This window comes from Eubalaena glacialis, chromosome 18, assembly GCF_028564815.1.
Source record: "Eubalaena glacialis isolate mEubGla1 chromosome 18, mEubGla1.1.hap2.+ XY, whole genome shotgun sequence".
In the NCBI taxonomy this organism is placed as follows: Eukaryota; Metazoa; Chordata; class Mammalia; order Artiodactyla; family Balaenidae; genus Eubalaena; species Eubalaena glacialis.
The window spans coordinates 37185146-37211164 of record NC_083733.1 but is presented as its reverse complement, the minus strand read 5'-3'; the positions used below and the strand labels follow the sequence as shown (position 1 = coordinate 37211164).

At 51.7% G+C, this 26019-nt stretch overlaps 1 protein-coding gene across 3 annotated transcripts in view; it reads left to right on the top strand.

Annotated features, from left to right (window-relative positions):
• The window catches only part of GPT2 (glutamic--pyruvic transaminase 2), a 34163-nt gene extending 8736 nt beyond the window's left edge, over positions 1-25427 (top strand). For 2 of the 3 annotated variants that reach the window (XM_061173362.1, XM_061173363.1), the window contains 9 exons: positions 1227-1335; positions 5643-5776; positions 7908-8151; positions 12060-12139; positions 13878-14014; positions 18726-18900; positions 20423-20578; positions 21614-21726; positions 22981-25427. In XM_061173362.1, coding sequence (XP_061029345.1) covers positions 1227-1335; positions 5643-5776; positions 7908-8151; positions 12060-12139; positions 13878-14014; positions 18726-18900; positions 20423-20578; positions 21614-21726; positions 22981-23071 — 1239 coding nt within the window. In that variant the 3' untranslated portion in view covers positions 23072-25427. Of the gene's footprint in view, positions 1-1226; positions 1336-5642; positions 5777-7907; positions 8152-12059; positions 12140-13877; positions 14015-18725; positions 18901-20422; positions 20593-21613; positions 21727-22980 lie in introns of all 3 variants that reach the window. The other variant, XR_009697862.1, reaches the window with a different exon arrangement.
• The last annotated feature ends 592 nt before the right edge of the window (positions 25428-26019 follow it).

Sequence of the window (26019 nt, the reverse complement as noted above, 5' to 3'; positions counted from 1 at the left end):
GGGCCTCAGCCTGCAGCCCCTCAGGGAATTCACACAGGGTATGGGGGAGAAGAACCAAGGCTGGCAACGACCTCAGGAACGTCCACTGCATGGACTCCCGTGGCCGCTGTTGCAGACCTCAGGAGCGTGCCAGCTGCCCATGAATGTCAGAGGCCCCAAGCTGGGCCCGTGGTGAGGAAGTGGATCAGACCAGACAGAGTGGCTCTGCCAGGGAAGTGGAGCGGGAGGAGGTCAGAGCATCCTGGTCATCCTGGAAGCTCGTCCTGGAAGCTCGTCCTGGAAGCACAAAGTTTAGGAGAAGAGAGGCCCAAAGTGGCTTCCCTCTGCAGAGGTTCCCCACATGTGCCTGGGGCGCCTCCTGTTGCCTCAGCCTTTTCTGGCTGGCTGGCACACTCCCGGATCCAACCCTGCCGCTGGCCATGGCAGGCCCGGCCTCTCCCACTTGGTGCTGGCCTCCTCCAGCCTTCACAAGCACCCCAGGGAGGAGGGCAGTCTGGGTCACTGCCTATTGCACAAATCTTTTTGAAGAAAAGCCGGGCTCCAAGAAGGCTGCGCCCGCCCAAAGTCCCCCAGCCGTGAGCCACAGCCTGCCTCAGTGCTCCTGGCACCGCTTTTAAGCTTCCAGCTTAGACTTGCCTGGTGAGCGGGGGTTTGCCAGCACTTTTGCAAACATTTCCTTGCTTAATCCTCTTAATTTGTGAGGTTAGGGTGATTTTCTCTGTTACAGAGATGAAAAAGCTGACTCGGTTTTCAGTTCTGGCCAGGAAAAGGGGTGATGGGGGGTGCTCGGGCTGTAGGCAGAGGTCTGTGCAATCCTGTCATCTGGGGTGCACCTGCCTCCTCAGCCCCAGCCCCCTGCTCTGGAACCCCTGGTTCTTGTGGCCTTGGGTATGTGAGCTGCTGTCCTTTATGGAGGAGGTGGGGCAGAGTAAGCAGCCTCCTTCTGTCCCCTGGCTCCTCTTCTGGTGGCCCGCCCTCTGCCCAGGCCCAGATCATCATGGACCTTGCCTCTCACCATCTCCCTTCCGCTGCAGAGCGTCCACTGTCCTCCTCCCCGCCTGTCCCCAGGCCCCCACAGGCCGGGGCCCTTGTGGAGAGGCCTGTGACGGCACTGTCCCTCAGAGCTGTCATCTCACACCGTCTCACACCGTCGCCTGCCCGGAGTCCTTTGTGCCCCTCCGGGGTGGGAGGTGCTGGGAGCCCAGCCCATGCCTCTGTTCCTCCAGGTGATGGCACTCTGTACCTACCCAAACCTGTTGGACAGCCCCAGCTTCCCAGAAGATGCTAAGAAACGAGCCCGGCGGATCCTACAGGCTTGTGGCGGGAACAGCCTGGGTGAGGCCCCGACTTGCCAGGTCCCAGCGGGCGTGAAAAGAACGTGTGTTCTCAGCGGGGGCCTGGGCCTCGGCCCGGAGTGGAGGGGTACACGTTGAGTGAGTGTGTGAATGTGTGTGGGGTGGCTGACGTGCAGAGTAAATGACAATGTTCTTCTTGTCCGTGCTCTGTCAGCCTCTTGTTTGCTGAGCTTATGGGGTCGATGCCATCTTTGGGTGGATTGGGGCACTTCAGGCGCAAGAGCCTGCATTTGGCTGGATTTGGGGTTTACACTGGGAGCTGGCTTTGATGCTGAGCCCACCCTCAGAGCAGAAGGTTGAGCCCGAGGCAGCCTCCGAAGCCGGAGGCCAGAGGGAGGCACATGCCCCGCTGGCCCGGCTTCTCACTTCCCTGTGGCCACGCTGTGAGGTGCCTGTGGCCCCCTTTTGGTGGCTTCCTCGCTCTGAAGGTGCCGCCCACCCCCCAACTTGTGTGTTACGTTCCCGTCACCGGACTGTGCTCCTTTGTGCTGGGAGCCCACGCCCAGCCTCGGCCCCCAGCACCAGAGGGCTCCATGGAGGAAGGCCCTGTAGATGTGAAAATGATCTCTCCCTTCCCTGCTGAGATGGATTTCCAGCCTCTGGGCCTCTGGCTCTTTGTTCGCATCTCATGTTCTTTTTTCCTGTTTATTTTTGCTTCATTCCTTAGCCCAGTGCCTACATAGGGAATCCAGCTTCCTTTGTCATGAGGAAAATCGTTGTCCTTAGGGCTTTTTTAGGACTTGTGCCTGAATGTTTCAAAACATGGGACAGGGATTCTTGTGGCTTGTTCAGCAGGGGATCAGCCACAATTGGCATCTCTGTCACCTCCCTGCCTTTCCCCTCCCCCTTTTCTGCTCTGTCCCTTTATGGAGAGCCCTATGCTTACCTTCCTGGCTGTAGTCACCCTACCAGCCCTCTGTCCAAGTTTGTGTCCTTCACAGTGTCCCTCTCAGGAAGGGGCCAGCTTCCCTTTGCTTCCCTGCCCGCCAGCCTGGTTGGGGTGTGGGCCAGCACCTTGTGTGGCAAGGACTAAACCACAAGCTGGCAGAGGCCAGCCCAGAGGCCTGGCCTCCAGGCTCTTTTCCTCCTGCACCCTCTGCCCAGCCCAGAGGACAAAGGCGCTTCTCGAAGACCCATGGCAGTGGGCCTGAGACTCCAGGAACTGCAAGCCGTAGGTGGAGGGAGGGGGTTTGCTTTTGCATGTCTGATGTCAACGTCTGGGGAACGGAGAGGGGATCTTGTTCCATGCACTAAGCCTCATCGACAAGTTTTTTCTGTGTCAGCCAGGGCTGGGAGAATGGCATTGGGAGGCCATGTCCATGTGAGTCAGGACTGTTGGCCTTTGGGGTTTTGGGAACCTGCACTGAGTTCTGTCTGAGGATTTCAGGAGGACAGGTGAGGTAGGTGCTCTCTGAGCTTCTTTCCTCATCCTTGAATTAGGAGATACTTTGTACCCACCTCCCGGGTTTGCAGGAAGGTTGGCATTTGTGCCCCTTATCAGATGTGGAGAAGCTCCGCCCTGGAGGTCACTACCTGTTTCTGCCCATCGTGGGGGGAGGGGCAGTGTCCTGGCCAAGACTGGGACAATGGGGGGTGGTGCTCTGTCAACTAAGGCTTGGGCAGCCTGAGCACCTGCCCACAAAAATAAAGGAAATGGAAAATGTCAGTATGCCCAGGGCGACCCTGGCCCACGGAGAGATTATAAAATGTGTACACAAGGTCTTAGGGCTCACCTGGACGTGTTTTTATCATGCCCTTTAAAATTATTTCTTACTGGGGCTTCATTTATTTTTTGTTTGATGAGTAATCCAGTTCTCAGGTTGTGTCCCGGACCTTAAGTGGGATTGAGGTGAAACCTAGACACACCTGGGGGAGGTGGGAGCCGGGAGATAATGCCCTCATCAAGCTCCTCTCTGAGCCCACGCCGTGTACCAGGCACTGCTTTAGGCCCTGAGGGACACTGGTGAACAAGGCAGGTGGAGTTTCTGTGCTCGTGAAGCTCACTGTCAGATTTGGGAGAAACAAACATTAAAAAGAATTAACACAGAAACATAATCCCCAGTTTTCATGAGTTCTCAGAGAAAGAGCAGAGAGCTGTGGGGTTATAACAAGGGATTCTAATGTAGAGGGAGGGTTTAAGGAGAAACTGGCATTCAAATTCATGTGGAAGATGACTAAGAGAATCTGTTAATGCACACCAGGCAGAGGAGATGGTATGTGCAAAGGCCTTGAGGTTTAAGAACTGAGTGTGATCGAGTGAAAGGGTCTGGGTGCGATGGCGCTGGGGGCTTGGCAGATGGTGCCAGTTTGTGGGCAGTGGGAGGTAGGTTGCCATGGGTCCCAGGGCAGAGTCCTACACAGGGGTAGGTGCTCTACAGAGATGAACAGAAGAAATAGGTGATGGTCCCTGCCCTCAAGTCAACATGGGGAGGCAGGGGTTCATCTGTATAAAATAAGATAACTGGAGAAATCACAGACTGGGAGAAAGGCTGGAGTGGGGCCCTATCTCAGGCTTCCTAGAGAGAGACTAGGTCTGAGCTGTGAAGGATCAGTGTGGTTCAGAGCATAACAGAAGGTGGAAGTCTGTGGCTGGCAGGAGCAGGGAGCTTGCCCGTGGGGGAAGGTCTGGGAATTCAGGGAAGCAGGTGAACTAAAGGCAGGAAGAAGAGGAGGCTTAGCTGGTGTGGAAATGGCCAGGCCCCATGGAGTGGAGGGGAGGGCAGGGCACTGAAAGAAGGCAGAGGGAAATAGGGAGCACAGGAAACTTTCTGAGCATGGGAGCTCAAGAAATATCAAATAAGACATCCAGTAGAAGACGGATTCTCTAACACCGGCATCTGTACCTCCCCACTTTTTTATTTACAAAATATTTCAAATGCATTCTATACCCCAAATAATGTGACAAGACTCTGTACTCACCACCCAGATTTGATACTTGTTGATGTTTGCCACTTGAACCTTAGAGAAGTGGTCCAGCCTCCTTCCCCCTCCCCCTCCCCCACTTACAACTGGTCAGAGGGGAAAGGCAAGCCCAGTGCTGCACAGACCCTGAAACCGAGCGCCTCCTGGGTGCTGGGCCTTGGATGCTGTGCACTGAGACCCAGAGAAGAGCTGGCCACTTTCCAGAGCTCCATCCTGCCTCCTGGTGGTGCTGTTGCAGTAGTCTTAGAAGGAATGAGCTGGTTTTCTTTAAATGTGGTATAAAATTCAAATGGTATAAAAGGATATAGAGTGAAAGATCTGCCTCCCATCTCTGACCCCAAGCCTCCTGGTTCACTTCCCCAGAGAATTCACCTCACCAGTTTGAGTCTCCTTCCAGAGAGATTTTGTGCATGTGCAGGTACCTATTTTCAGTTTCTTTTTAAAAACAGAAGTAGTGGCTTGACATTTTGAAAAAGTTTTTACGCAAACAGTAAAAAGCACAAATATTAATGTGCACACCTGTGTAACCCCTGCCCAGATCACGACATTGACCATTCCCAGCACCACAAAAGGCTCCTTTGTGCCCCCTTGCAGTCAATACCCCCAAGCCCAAAGTGGTCACCACTGTTTTTGAACTTCATGTAAACGGTGGTTTGGGTTTTGATCCTAATTGGCAGCCTGAGCATGCTGTTGGCATGGGGTGGGGGTAGGTGGGTCATGCCTCACAGCCCCAGGGGATCTGTGGTTAGTGCTGGTCAGGGTTCTGGATTCCTGGGCTGGCAGGTGGTGCCATTTTGGGGTGACCATTCTCTCAAGTTTTGTGGAACCATGTGTAGGCAACAGTGATGAAAGCATAGCAGTCCCAGCTGTAATGGTACATACTGTCATAGAACGTGTAAATCCCAGTAGGGTGGGTAAAGCAGGTATGGGCACCATTTAACTGGTTAGAAGCCAGGGCCTGGAATAATGCTTGATGTGTAAGTAGGTTCTCAGCAAATAGTGGGTGGATGAATGGATGAGTGGGTGGGTGGATAGATGAACAGAGGGCAGATGGGTGGGTGGGTGGGCAGGTGAATGGATGTATGGATGTATGGATGAATGGATGGATAGCAGATGGGCAGATGGCTGGGTGAGTGGGCAGATACGTGGGTAGATGGATGGATGACAGGATGGGTGGATGAAGCCCAGATAGGTAGTTAAGCAGCTTGCCACAGTTCCAGAGCCTAGAGTAGTGAGAATAGGGCCACACTGAGATCTCCCTGACCTCCCCCTCCTTCCCACTCCCAGTTAATTATATGGATATCACAGTCTCTATGGAGCCAGACATCCTGCCTCTAGTCACTGTCTTGCTTGCTGTCTTAACAGGATCTTACAGCGCTAGCCAGGGCGTCAACTGCATCCGTGAAGATGTGGCTGCCTATATCACCAGGAGAGATGGTGGTGTACCTGCAGACCCGGATAACATTTACCTGACCACTGGAGCTAGTGACGGCATTTCCGTACGTGTGAGGGTAGCTTGTTGTTGTCCACCGTTCACCCACGTGAAGAACAGCCTTGCATGTTAGGGCCGCGTGTGTGAGCCTGCTAGCAGGGGGACAGCCTGGGAGGAGAGGTTGGCCTCCCTCTGGTCGCTGCTGTCTGCCCCACCCTGGTAGCCTGCTGTCCTTACCTTGTTCAGTCTTCATGAACCTGGGTACCCCTGCAGCCTCAGTTTCCCTCCAGAGTGGCACCAGCAGGTCCAGCTGGGAAGAGTCAGGGGTCACTCGAGGGTGCCCGTCTTCCTGGCGACATCGGCCTTTTCTCTCACTCAGCACATACGGTGTTTCTCCTCTGCGAGGCACTGTGCCAGGTGCTGGGGAGATAAACACGTTTGGCCTCTGCTTACACATCAGTGCTGGATCAGACTGGCATTAATAGCACATAAATACATGTCAAATCTTAAGCTTTCAGTTTCTCTTCTGGAAGAGGACAAAGTGTTACAGGAGGGAGCAGCAGGGACTCTGACCTGGGGGGCTGGGGAGGGCAGGAAGGTTTCTCCAAGGAAGGCTGAACAGATAGAGGTCTGGAAGCTGCGTACCTGTGAACTCAGGAAGGCAGGGGAGAGACAGGTTCGGAGCAGAAGGTCAGCATATGCAGAGACCTTGAGCTGGAAGGAGGCTGTGTGTCTGGAAACAGAGCGTCAGGGGGGATGAGCACACATGGTGAGGGCCAGTTACCAGCAGTGGGCTGGGAGGCAGGTGGGGCCTTGTTGTCCTAAGAGCCTGGCAGCCACTGAAGGATTTGAAGTAGGCGGAGGGACATAATTAGATTTAGGTTCTTAAGCTTTAAGTGTGGCAGGAGGGGGCATAATAGATGTAAGGGAGTGTTTAGGAGGCAAGAGAAGAGGCGGCTTGGGCTGGATATCAGCCGTGGAAGAGGTGAAGAGGGGCTGGTATCAAGTGTTCCATAGCAGAAGGGGCTGAACCCAGGGCCTGAGGAACCTGCAGCCTCCCTTCCCTTCCAGCACCCTGCGCCCGTGCCCAGTCAGTGCTGGGTGCCGTCCACTCACTTTGTTCTCCCTACTCAGGGAGCCTGTCCTGTCTGACCCTTCCTTTAATGGAGTTATCTTTATCTGTGTCTCTTGACTTCCAAGGCTCCTGTTTTTGTTGTTTGTTAAATGCTTTAGTCCTTTCCTAAAGCCTTTCAAATGCATTAAACTCTTCCTGGAGCCCGGGAGGAAACTGAGGCCCAGAGACCTTAGGTGGTCTGCCAGCTCTAAGTCAGCCTCTTGTGGCATTTGAGATTCTAGTGTTGGACTCAGGCTCCCAACCATGGCATCTTCCACTGTGTTCTGCCAAGGCACCTCTCTATTCCCAGAGAAGCCCAGGTACAGGTAGAGGTTCCAGAGGAGGGTGGGGGGAGGGGTCCTCAAGATTTAGTGAAAGAATCAAGTCATTGCAGTTTTTAATCCAGTGGCATTCTTGCAGCAAGGAGCCGAACCTGAGAAAGGAGCTAAGTCTGTGTGTAAGGTGGGGACTCGCCCAGAAGAGTTTGGGCTTATTAATACAGTAAATTATTGCCACCTCCACCAGTGCCCCACAGGACTCCCCAGGCCTGGTTTCTCAGGAATCCTATGAACCTAGGGCGCACTCAGCTTTGGAAACAGCCAGGTTGAAGCGCCACCTGGTGGCCATAGCTGGGTATTTTATCCCATTTCAACAATTCCTCGTTCAGGGGTCTGTCCAGCCTTGGGCCACCGACCAAACAGATTCCTGGGCTCCACCCCAGACATACAGAATGAGTTTCAGGGGTGAGGTCAGAATAATTCTGAGACAGGGCCAGTTTGTGGGCTACTGCTTTAAAAGACCTCTTTAAAAAATACTAACAAGTATTGCGTGTTAAACTACATACCATGCACTGTACTGAGAACTTTAAAACATTTTGCTTATTTCTCACAGCAGACCTCGTCTTACAGATGAGGAAAGTGAGACTCAGGGAAGTTCAGCCACTCCCATGGGGCTGCACTGGAGGCAGGCAGTGGGGTGGCTGGTGAAAGGCGGGGGTTGGGGCCTTCCAGCTTGCCTGCTGCCGGTCAGCCCCCGCGGGTGGGAAGTGGCGGTGGCCTTGCAAGATGTGACTTCTTGGTTGCAGACGATCCTGAAGATCCTGGTCTCCGGGGGTGGCAAGTCACGGACGGGTGTGATGATCCCCATCCCGCAGTACCCCCTCTACTCGGCGGTCATCTCTGAACTCGATGCCATCCAGGTGAACTATTACCTGGATGAGGACAACTGCTGGGCCCTGAACGTGCATGAGCTCCGGCGGGCCGTGCGGGAGGCCAAAGAGCACTGTGACCCCAAGGTGCTGTGCATCATCAACCCCGGGAACCCCACAGGTCTGTGCTTTACTCCCTGGCCAGTTTCTTGGGGAGCAGGGGCAGGGTGGCTGGAGTACTGGATGTCTGGACACTAAAGCTCTAAGAAACAATGAAGTTCTCTTGGCTTCCAGGTTCCCAATCCAACTTCAGATTTGCTAACATAAAGCCATAAAATTTGCTGCAGGCCACCTTAGGAGGTGAGCAAATGCAGGCATTTTCCTGGGCAAGGTTGTATTAAGACCAGTTTTTCTCCTGTTCTTGCATTTGCAAAGAATCTTCTTTTTGAGGTCACGCACAAACCATCACCATTAATCATAGGCCTCATTTTACCCTTACTCCTACTTGTTTTTCTGAACCAGTTTTCAGATTGCTGGTGTGTGCGTTGTTTTTCTTTGACACAGCGTTACTGTGTACTTTGAGGCCTGAAAAGGAAATGCCATATTAAAAACAAAAGCTAACAAACCAAAAAAACCTGATTCCAGAAGTTGAAAATCACTCCTAATTTTGCGTATTTTTCTTTAAAAAAAAATGCACAGTTCTGCCTGTTTTGATCTTTCCGGGCTGCTGGCTTCATGTGCCCCCGATGCTATTCGGATGCCGAGAACAAGGGCTCCTCTCTCCTCCTTTGTTGAGATAAACTGGGTCAGGGCCAAAGCGTGGTGGAGTTGATTGTGGAATCTGCTTCTTGGGAACATCAAATGATGCTTCAGTCAGCTGAAAGCGCCGCTTGAATTCCTGAGTGCAGAAAATGGGTGCAGCTGCCCTCCACCCTGGTTTATTTCCACCAACTGCTTGGGGGAAGGGATGAAGGGTCTAACCATGGTTCAGTAGGAAAATGACAGAGCTGGGTTCTCAATCCTGGTTGCACATTAGAATCACAGAGGGAGCTTTTAAAAAGGTCAAAGGCCAGGCTGCACCTCAGAATCTCTGGGGATGGGGCCCCCGGCATCAATATTCTATGCAGCTGAGGATGAGAAACACTGCCCTAGGATGATCGTTCTAAAACTTCAGCTTGTTAAGAAAAAAACAAACTGCTGGGCCCCACTTCTAGGTATTCTGATGTAATTAGGCTGGAGTGGGGCTTGACAATTTGCATTTCTAACAAGCCCCCAGGTGATGCTGATGCCACTGGGTCCCAAACTTGGAGTAGTAGGTCCTACATCTTAGGAAATACTCTGTATACCTAGTTTATATCATAGGGTTGGTAACTTCTTGGCCAGGTGCTTACATAAATCTTCACCTGGCTGTCTGGGGAGAAATAACTGCACTAGAGACTTTCCTGTTTTAGGTCAAAGGTGGGGGAGTCATGTGAGTATATGTTAATATAAGCAGTTTTGGGGGTTTTTTTGGCCATGCTGCACAGCTTGTGGGATCTTAGTTCTCCGACCAGGGATTGAACCCGGGCCCTGAGAGTGAAAGCACTGAGTCCTAACCATTGGACCACCAGGGAATTCCCTCTCTGGGGTCTTAATGGGTGAAAATCAGCTATTGGAAGATGAGGGATGGAAAATAGAAACCTACCTGTGATAACCATGTATCTTGCCTGAACCACACACTGTGACCACTTTGGCTAAAAGGTGTCAAAATGGACTGGATGTAAGTGGCTAACAGGGCTCTTTGGGATTCAAGACAGAAACTCATCTTAAGACTTGAAGGGAGTGGATCTGTGAAGTCCAGGGTAAAGCAGCACACTTGAATCAGCGTCACTGTCATAGGAACCCCAGGCCATTTCCCAGCTCTGCTCTTCTCTGGGTTGGAATCCTTCTCAGGAAGCATCTATCCTGGGAGTGGCCTTCAGCAGTTCCAGTCATTGCCCAGCACCTGAGCGTCCTCCACAGAGAGCCTTGCCCATAGTTTCAGCCAAAGCCGCAGGCCAGACTCTCACTGGCGCACGTTGGCCAACCGGCCCGTGCCTGACCTGGTTAAATCACTGAGGCTGATTGGCTGGGTCTGTATCCCATGTCCCTTGCTGGAGTTTAAAGAGAGGGAGTTCCCCCTTAGGACAGCTGAGTGCTGTTACTCAGAGAAGGGCAGGATGCAGGGCTGGTGCCGGCAACAGGTATCCCCATTAGTTTGTGGGAAATTCCTTTGGCCTGGCCTCTGGCAAGGGGCACTTAGACCCCTCCCCAGCTTTGAGGCCGACAGCAGAGCCACCTCTTTTGTGCGGTGGGCTCATGTCTCCCCCTGCTGGGCACGGCTGTGCCCAGCCCCTCTAGAGCCCATGTGACGCTCCTCCTGTACCACCACGTGTGTTTGTCCCTCCATGGGCTCAGCAGGCAGGTTCTGAGTGACTCCTTCGTCCCAGGCACTGGAGAGAAGTAAGCTCTGTCCTTGTCCTACAGTTTGCATCGCTCACATCACGGGGATTATTTGCGCACAGCAGGTCTCCTCTCCTCTCCTGAGCTGGAGGCTTCCTGAGGCCTGGCCCTTGCTCAGTTCTCTTAGCACTCCCCCTGGCATTATGTACACATGGTTTGATGCTCTTGATGCTCAAACCTTTGCTTGCATCCTAACAGGATACACTTTGTGGGATGGCAGCCCTGGGAGAGAAGACCAGCAGCATTTGTAGGCAGGCTCAGCCCCCTGGATAGGCAGCTCCTGTCTGTCTGTGGGAACAGCAGCTGGCTCCTTGTAGCATCCAGGGCTACTACCCTTCCTAATTCCCAGAGCCATGAGCTTGCTTCATAGGAAGCCCAGTTGACCCTTTCTTGGCAGGAGACAGGTTGGTCCCTTAGTAAAGGAATTGGTTCATTGCTTAGACGGTTTAAGTCTGGAATCCTGGCTGAATCATACCATGCTCTTATAAGATACATCTATATATTTTTTCTAAGACTTATTCTTGTTATTCTTACATGGACAAGAATATAGTTATTTTTATTTTTAACAAGAAGGTAACATACTCTACATACTGGTTTGCATCAAGATATAGATGCATATATAAATAACACATGTGCACATACATACACACATAAATATATACATATATGTAACATCCATAGATGCACATTTATGTGTAGTAAAGAAACAGCCTTTTGTGAGAAGTCAGCATGCCTGACTAGTGCTTTCCCAGAGGCTATGTGAGCACGTCAGATATCCCAGTGCCACACTTATAGTGGGCCTCAGGAAATATTGGGAAAAGGTTCATTTCTACCTTGTTGCATTTGTTCCTTTTCCCACCTAAACCCACAGTATTTCCTGTGAACTGATGGGTGAGTATTTTGCTGCTGGCTGGCACTCATTTCTCTAAGATGGATGAAATGTTGAGTCAAGCCCTGAAGGGAGACCCTGGCAGGGACCCTGCGGGGGACCCGGCAGCATCCTCAGAGGGCGCAGCTCCCATGTAGCTGCTGCCGGGAGAAGCCAGAGCTGGCAGGCAGGCTCGTTTCATTTAGAGCTCATTCCACAGCATTTACCGGGGCCCTGCTGAGTGCTGGCTTTGAGGGTCAGCACTGAGCCTACAGACCTTGTCCCTGCCTCACGGAGCTTGTGTGGGGAGAAGGTGTAGCCAGTGTAGTTCTGGCTGCCGCTGTGGGGTAAGGAGGGGAGTGGGGCTGAATGATTTAACTCCTTCAGTTTAATTTTCCTGTTCTCCATGATGCTTTCATGCCTTCTTGCCCTCCAGCACAGATTAATGCAAATATACCCCCCCACACACACACACACCTCCAATAAAAATAACAAGAAAGTTGGGTGTGAAACACTGCTCCCTCCACATACCCAGCTTAAGTGAGTCAGAGGGACAGGGCTGACCGTCGGGGCTCCCTGGAGGTTGACTGAACCCCCCCCAGTCACAGCAGCTAGGGAGGGTGGTCCCACAGGGTCCCGGGGAACACAGATACCTGAGTGATTCTGGTTGGGGTTCTTACCTAGGGACAATTTAAACAGCATTACAACCTACCTTCTGCTTTTGTTTGGGGACTTTTTAGGTCAGGTGCAGAGCAGAAAGTGCATAGAAGACGTGATTCACTTTGCCTGGGAGGAGAAGCTCTTTCTCCTGGCTGATGAGGTAAGAGCAGCCTTGGCTCTCAGAGGTGAGGGTGCACTTTCTCTTCTGGGAGAGGGAGCCAGGCCTGGTGGTTCTATAGCCAGAGAGAACTTTCTAGGTGTTGGAAGAGAGATTCTAACAAGGTTGAGGATGTTCAGTGTTACACCCTGTGAGACTGTGACCAAAAATCATCCCAACATTGGTTTGGAATCTTGGTTATAAGTTTCAGAAATCTAACCCAAACTACTTTAAACTTGAAAAGTAAAAAGGTGGTAGGGTCTCTGGAGTGGGGCTGGATCCAGGGACTCAAACCATATCTTCCAGCTCCTCTCATTCCATCCTGCTGCCTTGGCCTCACACACGGGCCTGCTATCTTCCCAGTCTAGAAAGAGAGCATTTCTTCCTGGTGGTTCCAGCAAAAGTCTCAGAATTGAGCCTCACTGGTGCAGCTCGGGTCAAACACCCATTGCTGAGCCAATTACTGTGGCCCAGTGGTTGCAATATGCAAACTGACCAGGCCCTGGGCACGGGGCAGTGTCTCTGCCCTGTGCCCCCAAACCTGCAGACAGAGCAGGGGAGGCTGTTCCCTGAGGCAAATTGAGGGCCTCTTTCTCAAGCAGGGAGAGTGGGTGCTGGGTGGGCCTAATGCTGTGTCCCGTGAGGAGGGGAGTCTTAATTAACCCCCCACAGCTGCTGCTTCTTGAACCCCAGTTCTGGAGACAAGGCATGCCCATTCTTTTCCTGCAAGGAAAGAAATGAAAAACCCGTCATATCCTGTTTTCATTTTTTCATTGCTGCATGATTTCTAGTTAGTCGTAGCTTCTAACACAGAAGCTTCATTTCTTTGCTCCTCAGCAGCGCCCCCGCCCCGCCCTGCCCCGCCCCGCCCCACACACAGAGCTTACCCACCAAATTGTTGCCGTGATTAATAGCAGATGGACCTAAAATCTTCATTTCTATAGGAGAGAATGGACAGCACCTCTTCCCTCGGGGTCTGGGAAGGGAGGCGTGGGGGAGGAGGAAGCTCTGCCTGGCTTGTTGAAGGTGGAGCTGGCCTGACCCTCCTGCTGACCCACAGCACTCCAGAGAGCCTCGGTTTCCCTGATGTCCAAACTGGGTATGGGAAGCTCATCTCCCAGGGCGGATGGGACGCTTGCCTGCGGCGCGTAGACTGTGCGGGGACAGGGAGGCGCTGCTCGCTCCAGTGTGGGCGCTGCTCGGTGCAATGTGGGCGCTGTTTGGTCCAGTGTGGGGGCTGCTTGGCCAGTGTGGGGGCTGCTCGGTCCAGTGTGGGCGCCGACAGCAGTGGTGGACAGAGAGCTGGGTGAGTGCTGTGAAGTGCGGAGGGTACACAGTTAGCACTTCAGGTGCGGAGGTCAGGACAGGTGCATGAACTGCTTTCACCACTCATCTTATTGACGGAAGTGAACATCACACTCCGGGAGGAAACCTGCTTGGGCAGGTGGGGTACTTGATGTCGTCACTGGCACATGAGGCAGAAAGGAGGTCTGGAGACTGTGTGAGGCTCGTGTGGGCGAATCCAGTGGGCATCCAGCCTGAGGCCTTCCCTCCTTGCTTGTCCTGGAAGGTTCCCTCAGGCACGTCTGGCTTGGCAGTGGTGTCCGAGGCTGGGCCTCACGGCAGGCTGCCTGGCTGCAGTTTGGCCCAGAGCACCTGTGCCCTCCCTCAGCCGCCGCCTGGGTGGGTCAGGCTTCTGGGGGACTTGCGATGACTGTCTCCATCCCGTCCCCTCCTGCAGGTGTACCAGGACAACGTGTACTCTCCAGACTGCAGATTTCACTCCTTTAAGAAGGTGCTTTACGAGATGGGGCCCGAGTACTCCAGCAACGTGGAGCTCGCCTCCTTCCACTCCACCTCCAAGGGCTACATGGGCGAGTATGTGGGCCCCCACCTCCCGCCCGCTGCGCCTGGGCCTGCTTGGTCCCTGTGCTTCTCCGCCCTGCCCCACCTCAGTCTGCTGGACAGAGACGGCTGCCCTTATCCACTATCTCTGCTGATCTAAGAAGCAGGAGGAGGCAGGCCACACCTCCCCAAAGGGAGCACGGTGGTGTGAGGACAGACCTTGTGCAAGGGCTCATGTAAAATAAGGCTGTGAGGAAAATGAAAACAGGACCTCACAGCAGCGTCCAACGCTAGTGTTTTCTGCCAGACATGTCGCTGTTGCTCTGACATTGACTGAACTCTGAGGGCCAGGGAAGGCAGGTTGAGTGGACAAATGCTGTCAGGCCAATAGGCCAAGCTCTGTGTGCAGGAGCTCTGTATGCACCCTGCCTTAGCACTGCGTGACCTCTGGGGCCAGAGTCAGCTTCAATCCTGTATTCATTCATTCAGCTAATATTTATTGAGCACCTGCTATGAGTCCCGTACTGATCTCGGCACTGAGGTTACAGCAGTGAGCAAACCACAGCCATCCCTGCCCTCACAGAGTTTTGCTTTAGTGAGGAGAGAGAGGCAATAGACAAACGAATATCACACATCAAGTGGACAAAAATAATTAGAGAAGAGATGGGAATGCCGAGAGGTGGGGTCTGGTCACTGAGGAGTTGGCTTTTGAGTTAAGACCCATGGGAGGGGGTGTGGGGAGCTACACAGATGTCTGAGGAAAGAGCATTCCAGACAGAGGGAACAGCACGTGCAAAGGCCCTGAGGTAGAAGGAGCAGCTGTTTGAGGAGCGGCAAGGGGACTAGAAAGGAGTGAGAGAGAAAGTGGCAGAAGTTGAGACCAAAAAAAGTCATAGGAGGCCAGATCACCCGGGCTACTTAGGTTATTTTTTACTTTTACTCAGAGTGAGATGGGAACCCCTGGAGGGTTTACACAGAGGTGTGACTTCTCCTGACTTATGTTTTACCAGATTCTCTGGTTGCTGTGTGATGGGGGTAGGGACAGAAGTGGGCACTCGAGTCAGAAGGCTGTTATGGTCCAGGGGAGATATCGTGGGCCAGGGTAGAGGTGGGGAGAAGATGTTGGATCTTGGATATGATTGAAGGTGGAGTTGACAGGTGTTGCTTGATGGAAAAGGTGGGTGTGAGAGAGAGAAGTCAAGGATGATTCCCAAGTTTTTTGTTCAAACAGCAGGAAGGATAGAGTTGCCATCAATAGATGAGGATTGCTGTGTGTGAAGCAGGTTTTGGGGTAAAATTAGAAGTGGGTTTTGGATGTATAGAATTTGCAGATGCCTATTGGATGTCCAGATGGAGATGGATGTGTGAGTCTGCAGCTCAGGGCTGATATCCAGCTGGAGATTAAAGTTTGTGAGATGTCAATGTATGAGTTGTTAGACAGATATCTGAGCCTGGATGTCTCACCAGGGGTGAGTATAGATAGAGAAGAGGTCCAGGGACTGGGCCCAGGCCCTCCCTGCTCAGCAGTTAGGGGAGGAGAGGAGGAACCTACAAACTAGACTGAGATGGAAAGGCCAGCGCATTTACAGCTAAGGACATTCATTCCCCAGCGTTGTGGGAGTTCTGCTTTATGCCAGGTGTCAGGAGGGGGTCTGGAGGCCAGTGTAACTGTGAAGCTTCAAGAAATATTTTAGCCAGGTCAAGAGAGCTGTCCCCTTGGGATGGTCACCCTACTGTTCTTGGCTATATTTGATGTGGGCAGGGGTTGATTTATGCTGGTCTTTCTGGTCTACCCCAGTAGTGATGCTGCCTCCTTGCTAGACTTCATGTGTTGTGTAGCTCTTTTCCTAAACAAATGTGTTCTCCATTAACTCATTTTTCAAACTCAGGTGTGTTTGTCACATACCTACTCATCTCTCCATCTGTGTTACTGATGACTGTTTTAACAGTAATACCCTGGATGTTGGTAACCTGAGGAGGTATCCTGTTGCCCTCAGATCCTGATTACCTAGGATCAGACCGATTTGCCCAATTTGATATTCTGCTCATCAGCAGAGGATAAAGCAGAAAGTTTCTTCTTTCGACTTTGTTACAGGAAACGTTTCCGAGATGCCAGAATTTATCTTCCCGCATTGGAAAAGCGAGTTGAGGGATCACATGGGGATCTGTCTCTGCCAGTTAATTCTGCAGCCTGATCCCAAAAGCGTTTTATCGAGTGTCTCATATCAGGTTCTCTGAGGTTGTGTGGGTGTGGTACACATACAGAGGAAGGCAGGAGCTGGTGCCTGCGTTTCTGTGCTTATTAGTCTGAATGTTATCAATCACAGTCCAGAAAGTGTGACTGATGGAGCTGATTTTGTTCTGAAAGGTTTTTTTTGTTTGTTTGTTTTATGATCTCAGCTTATTTTCATGAGATTGACTGTATATCAGTCAGGATCCTTTTGGAAATAAGCAACAGAAACTCAACTTGAACTGGCCTACATCAAAGAGGCTTTTTAAAAAATCCATATCAGGGGACTTCCCTGGTGGTCCAGTGGTAAAGAATCTGCCTTACAGGGACTTCCCTGGTGGCACAGTGGTTAAGAATCCACATGCCAGGGCTTGCCTGGTGGCGCAGTGGTTGAGAATCTGCCTGCTAGTGCAGGGGACACAGGTTCGAGCCCTGGTCTGGGAAGATCCCACATGCCGCGGAGCAAATGGGCCCGTGAGCCACAACTACTGAGCCTGCGCGTCTGGAGCCTGTGCTCCGCAACAAGAGAGGCCGCGACAGTGAGAGGCCCGCGCACCGCGATGAAGAGTGGCCCCCACTTGCCGCAACTGGAGAAAGCCCTTGCACAGAAACGAAGACCCAACGCAGCCAAAAATAAATAAAAATAAATTAATAAATTAAAAAAAAAAAAAAAGAATCCACATGCCAGTGCAGGGGACACGGGTTCAATTCCCTGGTCAGGGAAGATCCCACATGCCACGGAGCAACTAAGCCCGTGTGCCACAACTACTGAGCCTGCGCTCTAGAGCCCTCGAGCCACAATACTGAAGCCCGCAGCACGCCTAGAGCCCGTGCTCCGCAACAAGAGAAGCCAACACAATGAGAAGCCCACACACCACAGTGAAGAGTAGCCCCACCCTCACCGCAACTAAAGAAAGCCCGTGTGCAACAATGAAGACCCAACACAGCCAAAAATAAAACAAAAAAATAAAATAAAATAAAGAATCCACCTTACAATGCAGGGGACGTGGGTTTGATCCCTAGCCAGGGAACTAAGATCCCACATGCCATGGGGCAACTAAGCCCACGTGCCACAACTACTGAGTTTGCGCGCCTCAACTAGAGCCCATGTGCCACAAACTACAGAGCCCACGCGCCACAACTAGAGAGAAAACCCGCACGCCACAACTAGAGAGAAGCCCATGCGCCGCAACGGAAGATCCCACACACCTCAACGAAGATCCTACGTGCCGCAGCTAAGACCTGATGGAGCCAAAAATAAAGTAAAATAAATAAATAAATAATAAATCTTTAAAAAATTTTTTAAATCTATATCAGTAAAAAGTCAAGGAGTGGACTTCCCTGGTGGTGCAGTGGTTAAGAATCCGCCTGCCAATGCAGGGGACACAGGTTTGAGCCCTGGTCTGGGAAGATCCCACATGCCGCGGAGCAGCTAAGCCCATGCGCCACAACTACTGAGCCTGCGCTCTAGAGCCCACGAGCCACAACTACCGAGCCCGCGTGCCACAACTACCAAAGCCAGCGCGCCTAGAGCCCGTGCTCTGCAACAAGAGAAGCCACCGCAGTGAGAAGCCCGTGCACCGCAACGAAGAGTAGCCCCTGCTCGCTGCAGCTAGAGAGAGCCCGCACGCAGCAACAAACACCCAACGCAGCCAAATAAAAAAATAAATAAATAATAAATAAAATTTTAAAAGTCAAGGAGTAAAGTTGAATCAGGGGGCTTAAAAGTGTCACCAGATCTCTGTTTCTGCTTTCTGGCTTTGTCTTGTTTTCTTTCTCAGCTCTGCTTTCCCTTTTTTTTTTTTTGGCCGCACCGCGTGGCTTGTGGGATCTTAGTTCCCGGACCAGGAATTGAACCCTGGCCCTCGGCAGTGAAAGTGCCAAGTCCTAACCACTGGACCGCCAGGGAATTCCCTGCTTTGCTTTCCTTTGGGTTGGCTTTGTTTTCAGGCTTCAGAAAGTTCTAGCAAAGTCCTCAGGCTACTGCTCACATGCCCACCCCTTGAACCTGTGCAGGGGATGCCTGGCCTGAATCACATGCCCCTTTGGAGCAGGGCTAGTGTATAAGTTAAGAGTCAGGCTAAGCTGCTCTAACCAAAAGGCCCCAAAATACAGTGGCTCAAACAAGATAGAAGTGTGTCTCTGTGATAACAGTCCAAAGGCAGGGAGAGTCCAGGACTGGCTCATTTGAATGACTTTGGGTCATTCAAAGATGGGCTGGTGGGCTGGCTCTGTCTTCTCAACATGTGGCTAGCACCGAGGCTGCTGCTCTGGCATGTGCATTTCTCAGTAAGTGGGGAAAAGGAGAGAGGAAGGAGAGAGCATGCTTTTAAGGAAGTGATGTGGAATTTACACATATCACTCCCATTCACTTTCCACTGGCAAGAACTCGGCCACACCTGGAAACTCAGTGTTGGGCATGGGGATGTTTACAGAAGATTCTGGCCTGCTGGATGCACTTAGTAGAGGTCTCTCTGTGACTGGTGGGTCCTCTCCCCGTCTTCAACCTTTTAGGTGTGGCTACAGAGGAGGCTACATGGAGGTGATCAACCTGCACCCTGAGATCAAGGGCCAGCTGGTAAAGCTGCTCTCGGTGCGTCTGTGCCCACCAGTGTCTGGGCAGGCTGCCATGGACATCGTTGTGAACCCCCCGGTGCCAGGAGAGGAATCCTTCGAGCAGTTCAGCAGGGTGAGTCAGCTTGTCCCATGGCCTGTTTGCATCACTGCTGCGGCCAGTGTTCACCATGTATTGTCTCAATGGCCAGCCTCTGTCTAGATGGCCTCCTGGGGGTGCTCGTGGTTCCATGTGGCGCCTGACTCACCCCAATGAGGTTAAGTCTCAGGATGCAGCTGGGCTGTATTTGAAGTGGGAGGACTGTTGCATGTGTGTGTGGGGGGGTGCACCCCTTCCTCTTTCTCGCCTGTGAGCACCACGGATGGGCAGGCGCCCAGAGGGAATGGCCTTGTGTCCTGAGAACACCCTGGGTGGGAGTGGGAGGGGAATGATTCTGTTACTAAACTAAAAGGGGGAAATGGATGAGCATGGCATTGATTCTAGGCCACGGGCCTGCCTGTGGCTTAAGGCACAGCTGCAGGCTGTCCTTGCAGCTTGAAGTGATGAAGTCAAACCTTTTTAACTGCAAGTAACAAAAACCCAACTCTAAGTAGTTTAAACAAAAATGGAATTTATTGGTCATATAACCAAGAAGTCAGTTCCCAGCTGTTCTAGATTCACAACCTTTTTTAAAAATTGTGGTAAGATACACAGAACATGCAGTTTACCATTTTGATCATTTTTAACTGAACAGTTTAATGAATGAAGTACACTCAAATTGTTGTGCAACCATTACCACTATCCATCTCCAGAAACTTTTCATCATCCCAAACTGAAGCTCTGTACCCATTAAACAATAACTCCTCATTTCCCCCTCCCCCCAGCCCCTGGTAACCTCTGTTCTACTCTCTGTGAATATGACTACTCTAGGTACCTCATATACAGCATTTGTCTTCTTGTGACTTTATTTCAATTAGCATGATGTCTTCAGGGTGTATCCCTGTTGTGGCGTGTGTCAGACTGTGCCTCCTGTTTAAGGCTGAGTGACATTCCGCTGTGTGTACATGCTACGTTTTGCTGATCCGTTCATCCGCAGGCCACAGCTCTTCACCCACACATTCCAGTAGTACTTGCAGAGGTGCTGGGCTGCTTGCTCCAGCTTTGGACACATGTCCAGCTCTGAGCCTGTCACTGATGTGCTTTGCCTGGATCATGTGCCCCAAACGCACCACATGGATTGGGGGAAGGGTGGCTCCCCAAAATGAAGTGGTGGGGCTGTCTCCTAGAAGCATGTTCTAGGGTGTTCCATCCAGGCCCAAGTTCATTCAGACCAATGGGCAGGGACTGGTTTTTCTCATTTTCAGGAATGACATCCTGGTACAAGAGTAGAACCCATGACACAGGCTACCTAGACCTACCTGTGGCCCGTGTGCTTCTGCCCCAGGGCACGTGGCCGCCTCATGGGCTGAGCGTCTGTGGAAGAAGTTCCTGCAGAGGGACATGTGTTTCGCGCACCTCCCCCATTTGCTGTGCTTATGCACATGCAAGCTCACCTTCACCAGTCTGCCCCGACGCCCTAGTTTGAAGGGATAGTTTCCAGGGTCTGGAGCCATGATGTCCAGAGATGCTAACTCCTGTGCTTTCTCTGTCTCATCAGGAGAAAGAGTCCGTCTTGGGTAATCTGGCCAAAAAAGCTAAGCTGACAGAAGACCTGTTTAACCAAGTCCCAGGAATTCACTGCAACCCCTTGCAGGGGGCCATGTACGCCTTTCCTCGAATCTTCATCCCTGCCAAAGCCATGGAGGCAGCTCAGGTCAGGGGTGCCAGGTCAGGGCTGGCTCTCTCACTGGGTTCACATGGGACTGCTTCTTACCATGGGGAGCTAAAGTGTTGGCGCTAGAGGCTCTGAACTTTGTGTATCCGTTGGTCAGATGGTACTTAATGTGTAAAGATGACGGGCTCTCAGAGACCCAGCCCTGCAGCATGCTGCGCTGATGCGGCAGGTGTGAGGCTGCCCCCAGGTGAGCGGTGCGCTGAAGGCAGGTGCCCACGTGTGATGTGATGCATTTAAAACTGAACAGATGCTGGGGAAGCATCAAGAGCTGTCTCTTCCACCTGGCCACAGTACCCTAGAGCAGCGCTTCTCAAACTTGAGTGTGTACATGGCTCACCTGGGGTCCTGTTAAAAATGCCGATACTGGTTCAAGAAGTCTTTGGAGGGGCCCAAAATTCTGCATTTCTAGTAAGTTCTCAGGTGGGGCCACAGACCCTGGTTTGAGGATCAAGGGCCAGAGCCGTATCTCTGAAAGTGTCCTCACACCCCCTTACCTCCTCAATACCTTGTTAGACATTCAAAATCTGGCCCCACCCCTCGGCCGATTGAATCAGAATTTCTGGTGTTGGAGCCTGAGAACCTATTTAACGGGTGGCCTGGTTGTGCAAACCGACGTGTGAGAAACACCAACAGTAGGGCCCCTGAGAGGCTTGTTCCTTAAGGCCCCCTGGGCAGAGGCGTCAGGGCCCCGGCTCGGCGTGTAGGAGGACACGGCCAGTGCTTGTGGAGCTGCTCCGTGGGGGTGGGGTACACAGGCAACAGGCTGGCAGTCCCCACTGGAGAGCAGAAGCCCCGCAGCCCATGGCTGTCCCAAAGTGGCCTTTGGGTTCTTTGTTCCCGGCCCCAGCTGCCTACAGCACCCAGCATCCTGCCTTGGTTCTCACAGGAAGGGAGGGCAGAAGGGCCCTGCCATGGGAAAGAACCTGCCATCTCAAGTGTATTTGGCTTTGAGATTGTAATGTTTGTACAGTGCGAAACCAGGAATGAATCCTAAGTTCTGTCCCACTCCCACAGGCCCACAAGATGGCCCCCGACATGTTCTACTGCATGAAGCTCCTGGAGGAGATGGGCATCTGTGTCGTGCCCGGCAGCGGCTTTGGGCAGAGGGAAGGCACCTACCACTTCAGGTACCACTTCCTCTGCACCGGCGGGCTGGTCCCGGGTTTGTCTTGGGAAACTTGGGCTTCTTAACATCAAGGCACCTACAGAGACTGGGATATGTGGAGCCCCTGTCCCCCCATCCCACTCCCATTCTGTCCTGCTGCAGAGATAGCTGAGACCCTGCGCCAGGGACTAAGGAAGACTGTGGGCGACGCCAAGGTCATCTCCTTGACTGCTCTGTCTCCCCTCCACTGCCCCCATCTATCACACGCCATCTGCAGTGTTCCCGTGCTGTGTTTTCTTTTCCTTCCCCTGTCCCTTTTCAACTCCGTGATGGTATCATACAGCATCCAGGAGCTCAATAGCTTGTCCACTGCACCAAAAGCCTGCTGAGATGTTGCCTCTGAGACATGGTGGAATTGCTGTGCTGCTTTTCACAGGCATGCGACTCTGCTGGGCGAGCCGGAGCAGCTCAGCCAGGTCCTCCGCTGAGGCCAGCTCTGTTCCAAACAGCACCCTCTCCATGCACGGCACTCTCAGATGTTTCCTGCGGCAGATGCTAAAAAAAGAAATGTCATGGGCTTAGCACCTGGGGCTAAGTCTTGAGTCAGTGAAGGTCGTGGGTAGGGCCCCCCGCCAGTGGACAAACATGTGTGGGTGGTGTGGATGGCTTTTCCACCCTTGTTGGGTTCACCTTGGCAATTCACGGCTCATTAAAGAAGTGGTTACTTCTCGAGGGCTGCCCTTAAGGCTGGGAAGCAGGCTGACAGTATTGGAGGGAGGAGTTAGTTACCATGGCAATGTGGGAATTCCTATGGAGAAAAGTCATGACTGGAGGTTCTCACTATGAGACTGATGGTGAGGATGGAAAAGGCCTGTGTAGCAGGAGTGGAGTCTCGCTCTGTAGCCATAGGAAATACCAAGAGTCACGCGCTAGAGAAAGTTCTATGCACCTCTCAGTGTCGGGCAGACCTTTTGTGATTATGGGTGGATGTGTTAGTGAGCTGAGATGCTGCCACCAGCTTATTGCTTTTGTTCACATATATGAGTTGGGTAAAAAAATGTGTGAATGGTGGGAGAAAGTGGTTCAACAAGTGCCAGGTGCTGTCCAGGGCCTGGAGCCATCGCAGTGGACAAGACAGGCCTGTCCCTCCCCACGCAACTTGCCCGCACCTCCTGGTCTCTGCAGCCACAGGTGGACGAGTGACCTGCCAGGTTCACTTCTCTCCCCTTTTCCAGAGCAACTCGTGTCCGACTGACGCTGTTCTCTTTCCTGACAGAATGACCATTCTTCCTCCGGTGGAGAAGCTAAAGACGGTTCTACAGAAGGTGAAGGACTTTCACATAAAGTTCCTGGAGAAGTACGCATGAGGACTCCTCAGGCCCCAGAGGGAGACCTGGCCCTCAGCCTTCCTCCTGATGCCCACCCAGCCCAGACTGGATTTGCCCCCCCCAGCGACTCCGCCTCAGGCCCTACGAAGGCCACTGGTCGCTTTCATCGTCATTTTGCCCCAGGAGACTTCTTTCTTTGTGCCTTGATGTTGGGAGCACCTCTCTTCTGAGCAAATGTGAATTGGGGTTGTCTCAGAAGCCCTGTTTTTTGATGCAACCAAAGTAGAGGGGACTTGCTCAGCGTATGTGGTGGTGTTCTCCGAATCTGTTGTTGTTGCTTTTGGAAAAGTCTTTTGGGGTTGAAACAATCAGGGTGTGTTGGGTGAGCTGTTTCAGATCTGGAGAAACAAAGTGTCGGGAAATGTATAACTTAACCATGATGAGGACTGGAAATCCCAAACTCACCACCATGATCTGTGAAATAAAACCCTTAGCGGTGTGAAAATCTAGTCCTTCAAACAGGAGAGCCTAGAGTCCCCTGGAGGCTCAGAGAGGGCCTGCCCTTCTGAGGCAGCCTGCTCTCAGACAAGAATGGTAGGGGCAGCAGCGCATGGGGCTGGACCGCATGCCAGACTAGGTGGTGGCGGGCACTGGGGGCTATGGCCAAGGTCAGAGGGTCCTGCAGGGGAGGAGTGGGTGTGAGCCAGGCTCCGATTTGAACCAGACCTCCACGTGGGAGCACACAGCAGGTAGTGAGGACTCTGCACATACAAGGGCTTTGGGTGAAGGGTTCTCTTGGGCACGCTTAGGCTGGGACGCCCGTCCAGGGGTCTCCCTGGACTCCAGGGGCACAGGGTTCAGCCCAGCAATATCCCAGTCACGTAGAGGGATTCTGCCTGGTGGTGTGTGGATCCATCCCACTGTTACCCAACAACCAGTCTCACCCAAGGGCTTGAGTGAGCCTTTAGGTGATAGGAGGGCAAGGAAACACTGAAAATGTCCTAGTGAGGGATGGGTATCCTTAAGGACATGAAGACAGTTAAACCACACCCCCTTCCCATAGTGCTTGTTGAGTTGTTTCAAGCGGAATTTGGTCCATTTCCTAGCTCTTAATTGGTCAAAGTGCCTGGTAGCATGGCTGCTGTGTACATGTGATCCGATTCAAAGTTTATAGAAGTATTTTACCTTATATGCAAAGTGTTTTGCCTCCACATCTGCTTCTGGCTCCCCTCCCAGACTCTGCAGACTGTCCTGTAGCATCAGTCATCTCTCGGGGGGGTGGGAGTTGGGGGATCATCCACCAGGTGCGCAGTTGCCCTGGTATGAGCAAACCTGGGTGCAGGGCCCAACCCGTGCTCCCAGAAAGTGGGCACTACGGGTGGCAGCAGGCTTATGCCCTCTTCTCCTACTGTGGGCCTTCCCTGGTGGGCGGTTAGGGAAGCCAAGGCCAGCTCAGGAGTCTGGGGATCCAGCAAGTCCCAAAGTGGAATTGAAGGGACTGGAGAGAAATCTGAAAAGGCTAAAGGAGTGAGCTTTGAAAGCAGCCTCCTGTGCTATAATTCCCATGCCGGGTCCATGCAGGGGATGCAATAGGAAACTTCAAACTGTCCTTACCCACTAGCATTACAGTCCCTATGAAGAAAGTAGCCACAATCTCAAATAACAAAGGGAATGTTTTGGGACTTTTTCTTCCTTAAAAATTTGAGAAAATTGCACTTGTGCTTGTTGATGGTATAAAATCCAGGATGTGTCCCAGAGTTGTGAGATTTCTGGTGGAAAGGTTAAATAGTAGAAGCTAGTATATTTTTTATATTTTTGTAACAATTGCTTTTTTCATGGGGGGTGGGGTAGAGTTAGTATTTGTAGTTTTAACAAGTCCAGTAGTTTTTTTATGAATCTCTTCAGATTATAAATAACCCCTAAAAACTTTGCAATGTTTACATGATTTTTTTAAAAAGATGTCATATACACTTGGTTTGGTTTTAAAATAAATGAGTAAAAACTTAATAAGGTCAGTTGGTTTAGGAGGTTAACTTCATTCAGGTAGGAACGCTGATCGTGATAGATTTGATTTTCTGCAGATTCTGATGTCTTGTTTGGGCACCACCAGGGTAAGTCGTTTGTCATTTGAGGTCGCACTTTAAATCCACACCTGTGAAGTTTTCTGCTGTTCATCTAGATCTGCATGTGGGGATGCTGGGCTATACCTTGTTGGTCCATCACCTTGCACCTTGAGGCCGGACTGGTTGTCCCCATGTTTGTGGATTTGCAGGAAGAGCTGACAGGCCTGTCTGTCCCTGTTTTCCATTCTGGATTCTCGTAGGCATCTCCTGACAAAGGTACTTCATGATAAGCTCTGGTGGAAATTTCTGAACAATAAAATGTATGTCCAAAATGGTGACTGTGTTTAACTTGCTTTGTAGTTTAAATCTAAATATCAAGTGGACATCACTAATTGTATATCTTCACTCTTATGTTCATTCTTACGTTCCTAAGTCACAGCTTTTCAGTTTCCATTTCTTCTTAGGTGTCAACTCCAAGGACCCTGGGCTGCTTTTTATTGCTTGAGGTGGGAAAACTTCACGGATTCTTTAAAATAGAATGTTATTCAAATGAAAACAGACCTTGATTTTCTAGTGGGAGTGAAACAGGAACTAGCAGCCTCTTCACAGGGGGCAGGGGAGGGCAGGCAGGCAGGGAGAGCCAGAGAAGCAGCCCTGAGGCCAGTGGGGAAAGGGGAGCTGCCTATACAAGGGATTTCATTCATTTCCCTAGCCTTTCCCAGATCCATGTCAATGTTAAAGTGTGGTTCTGGGATTCAGAACTTTATTTTTCACTTAAAACAGAAACGTCTGTCTTTATTAAAGAAAATTTGGAAAATATATTTTTAAAAAATAGGATTCTTTCAGGTGGAAGACTTGGAAACCTACTCAAAGTAGCTTCAGCAGAAGAGAATTTATTGTGTCATGTAAGAGGAATTTATTGAA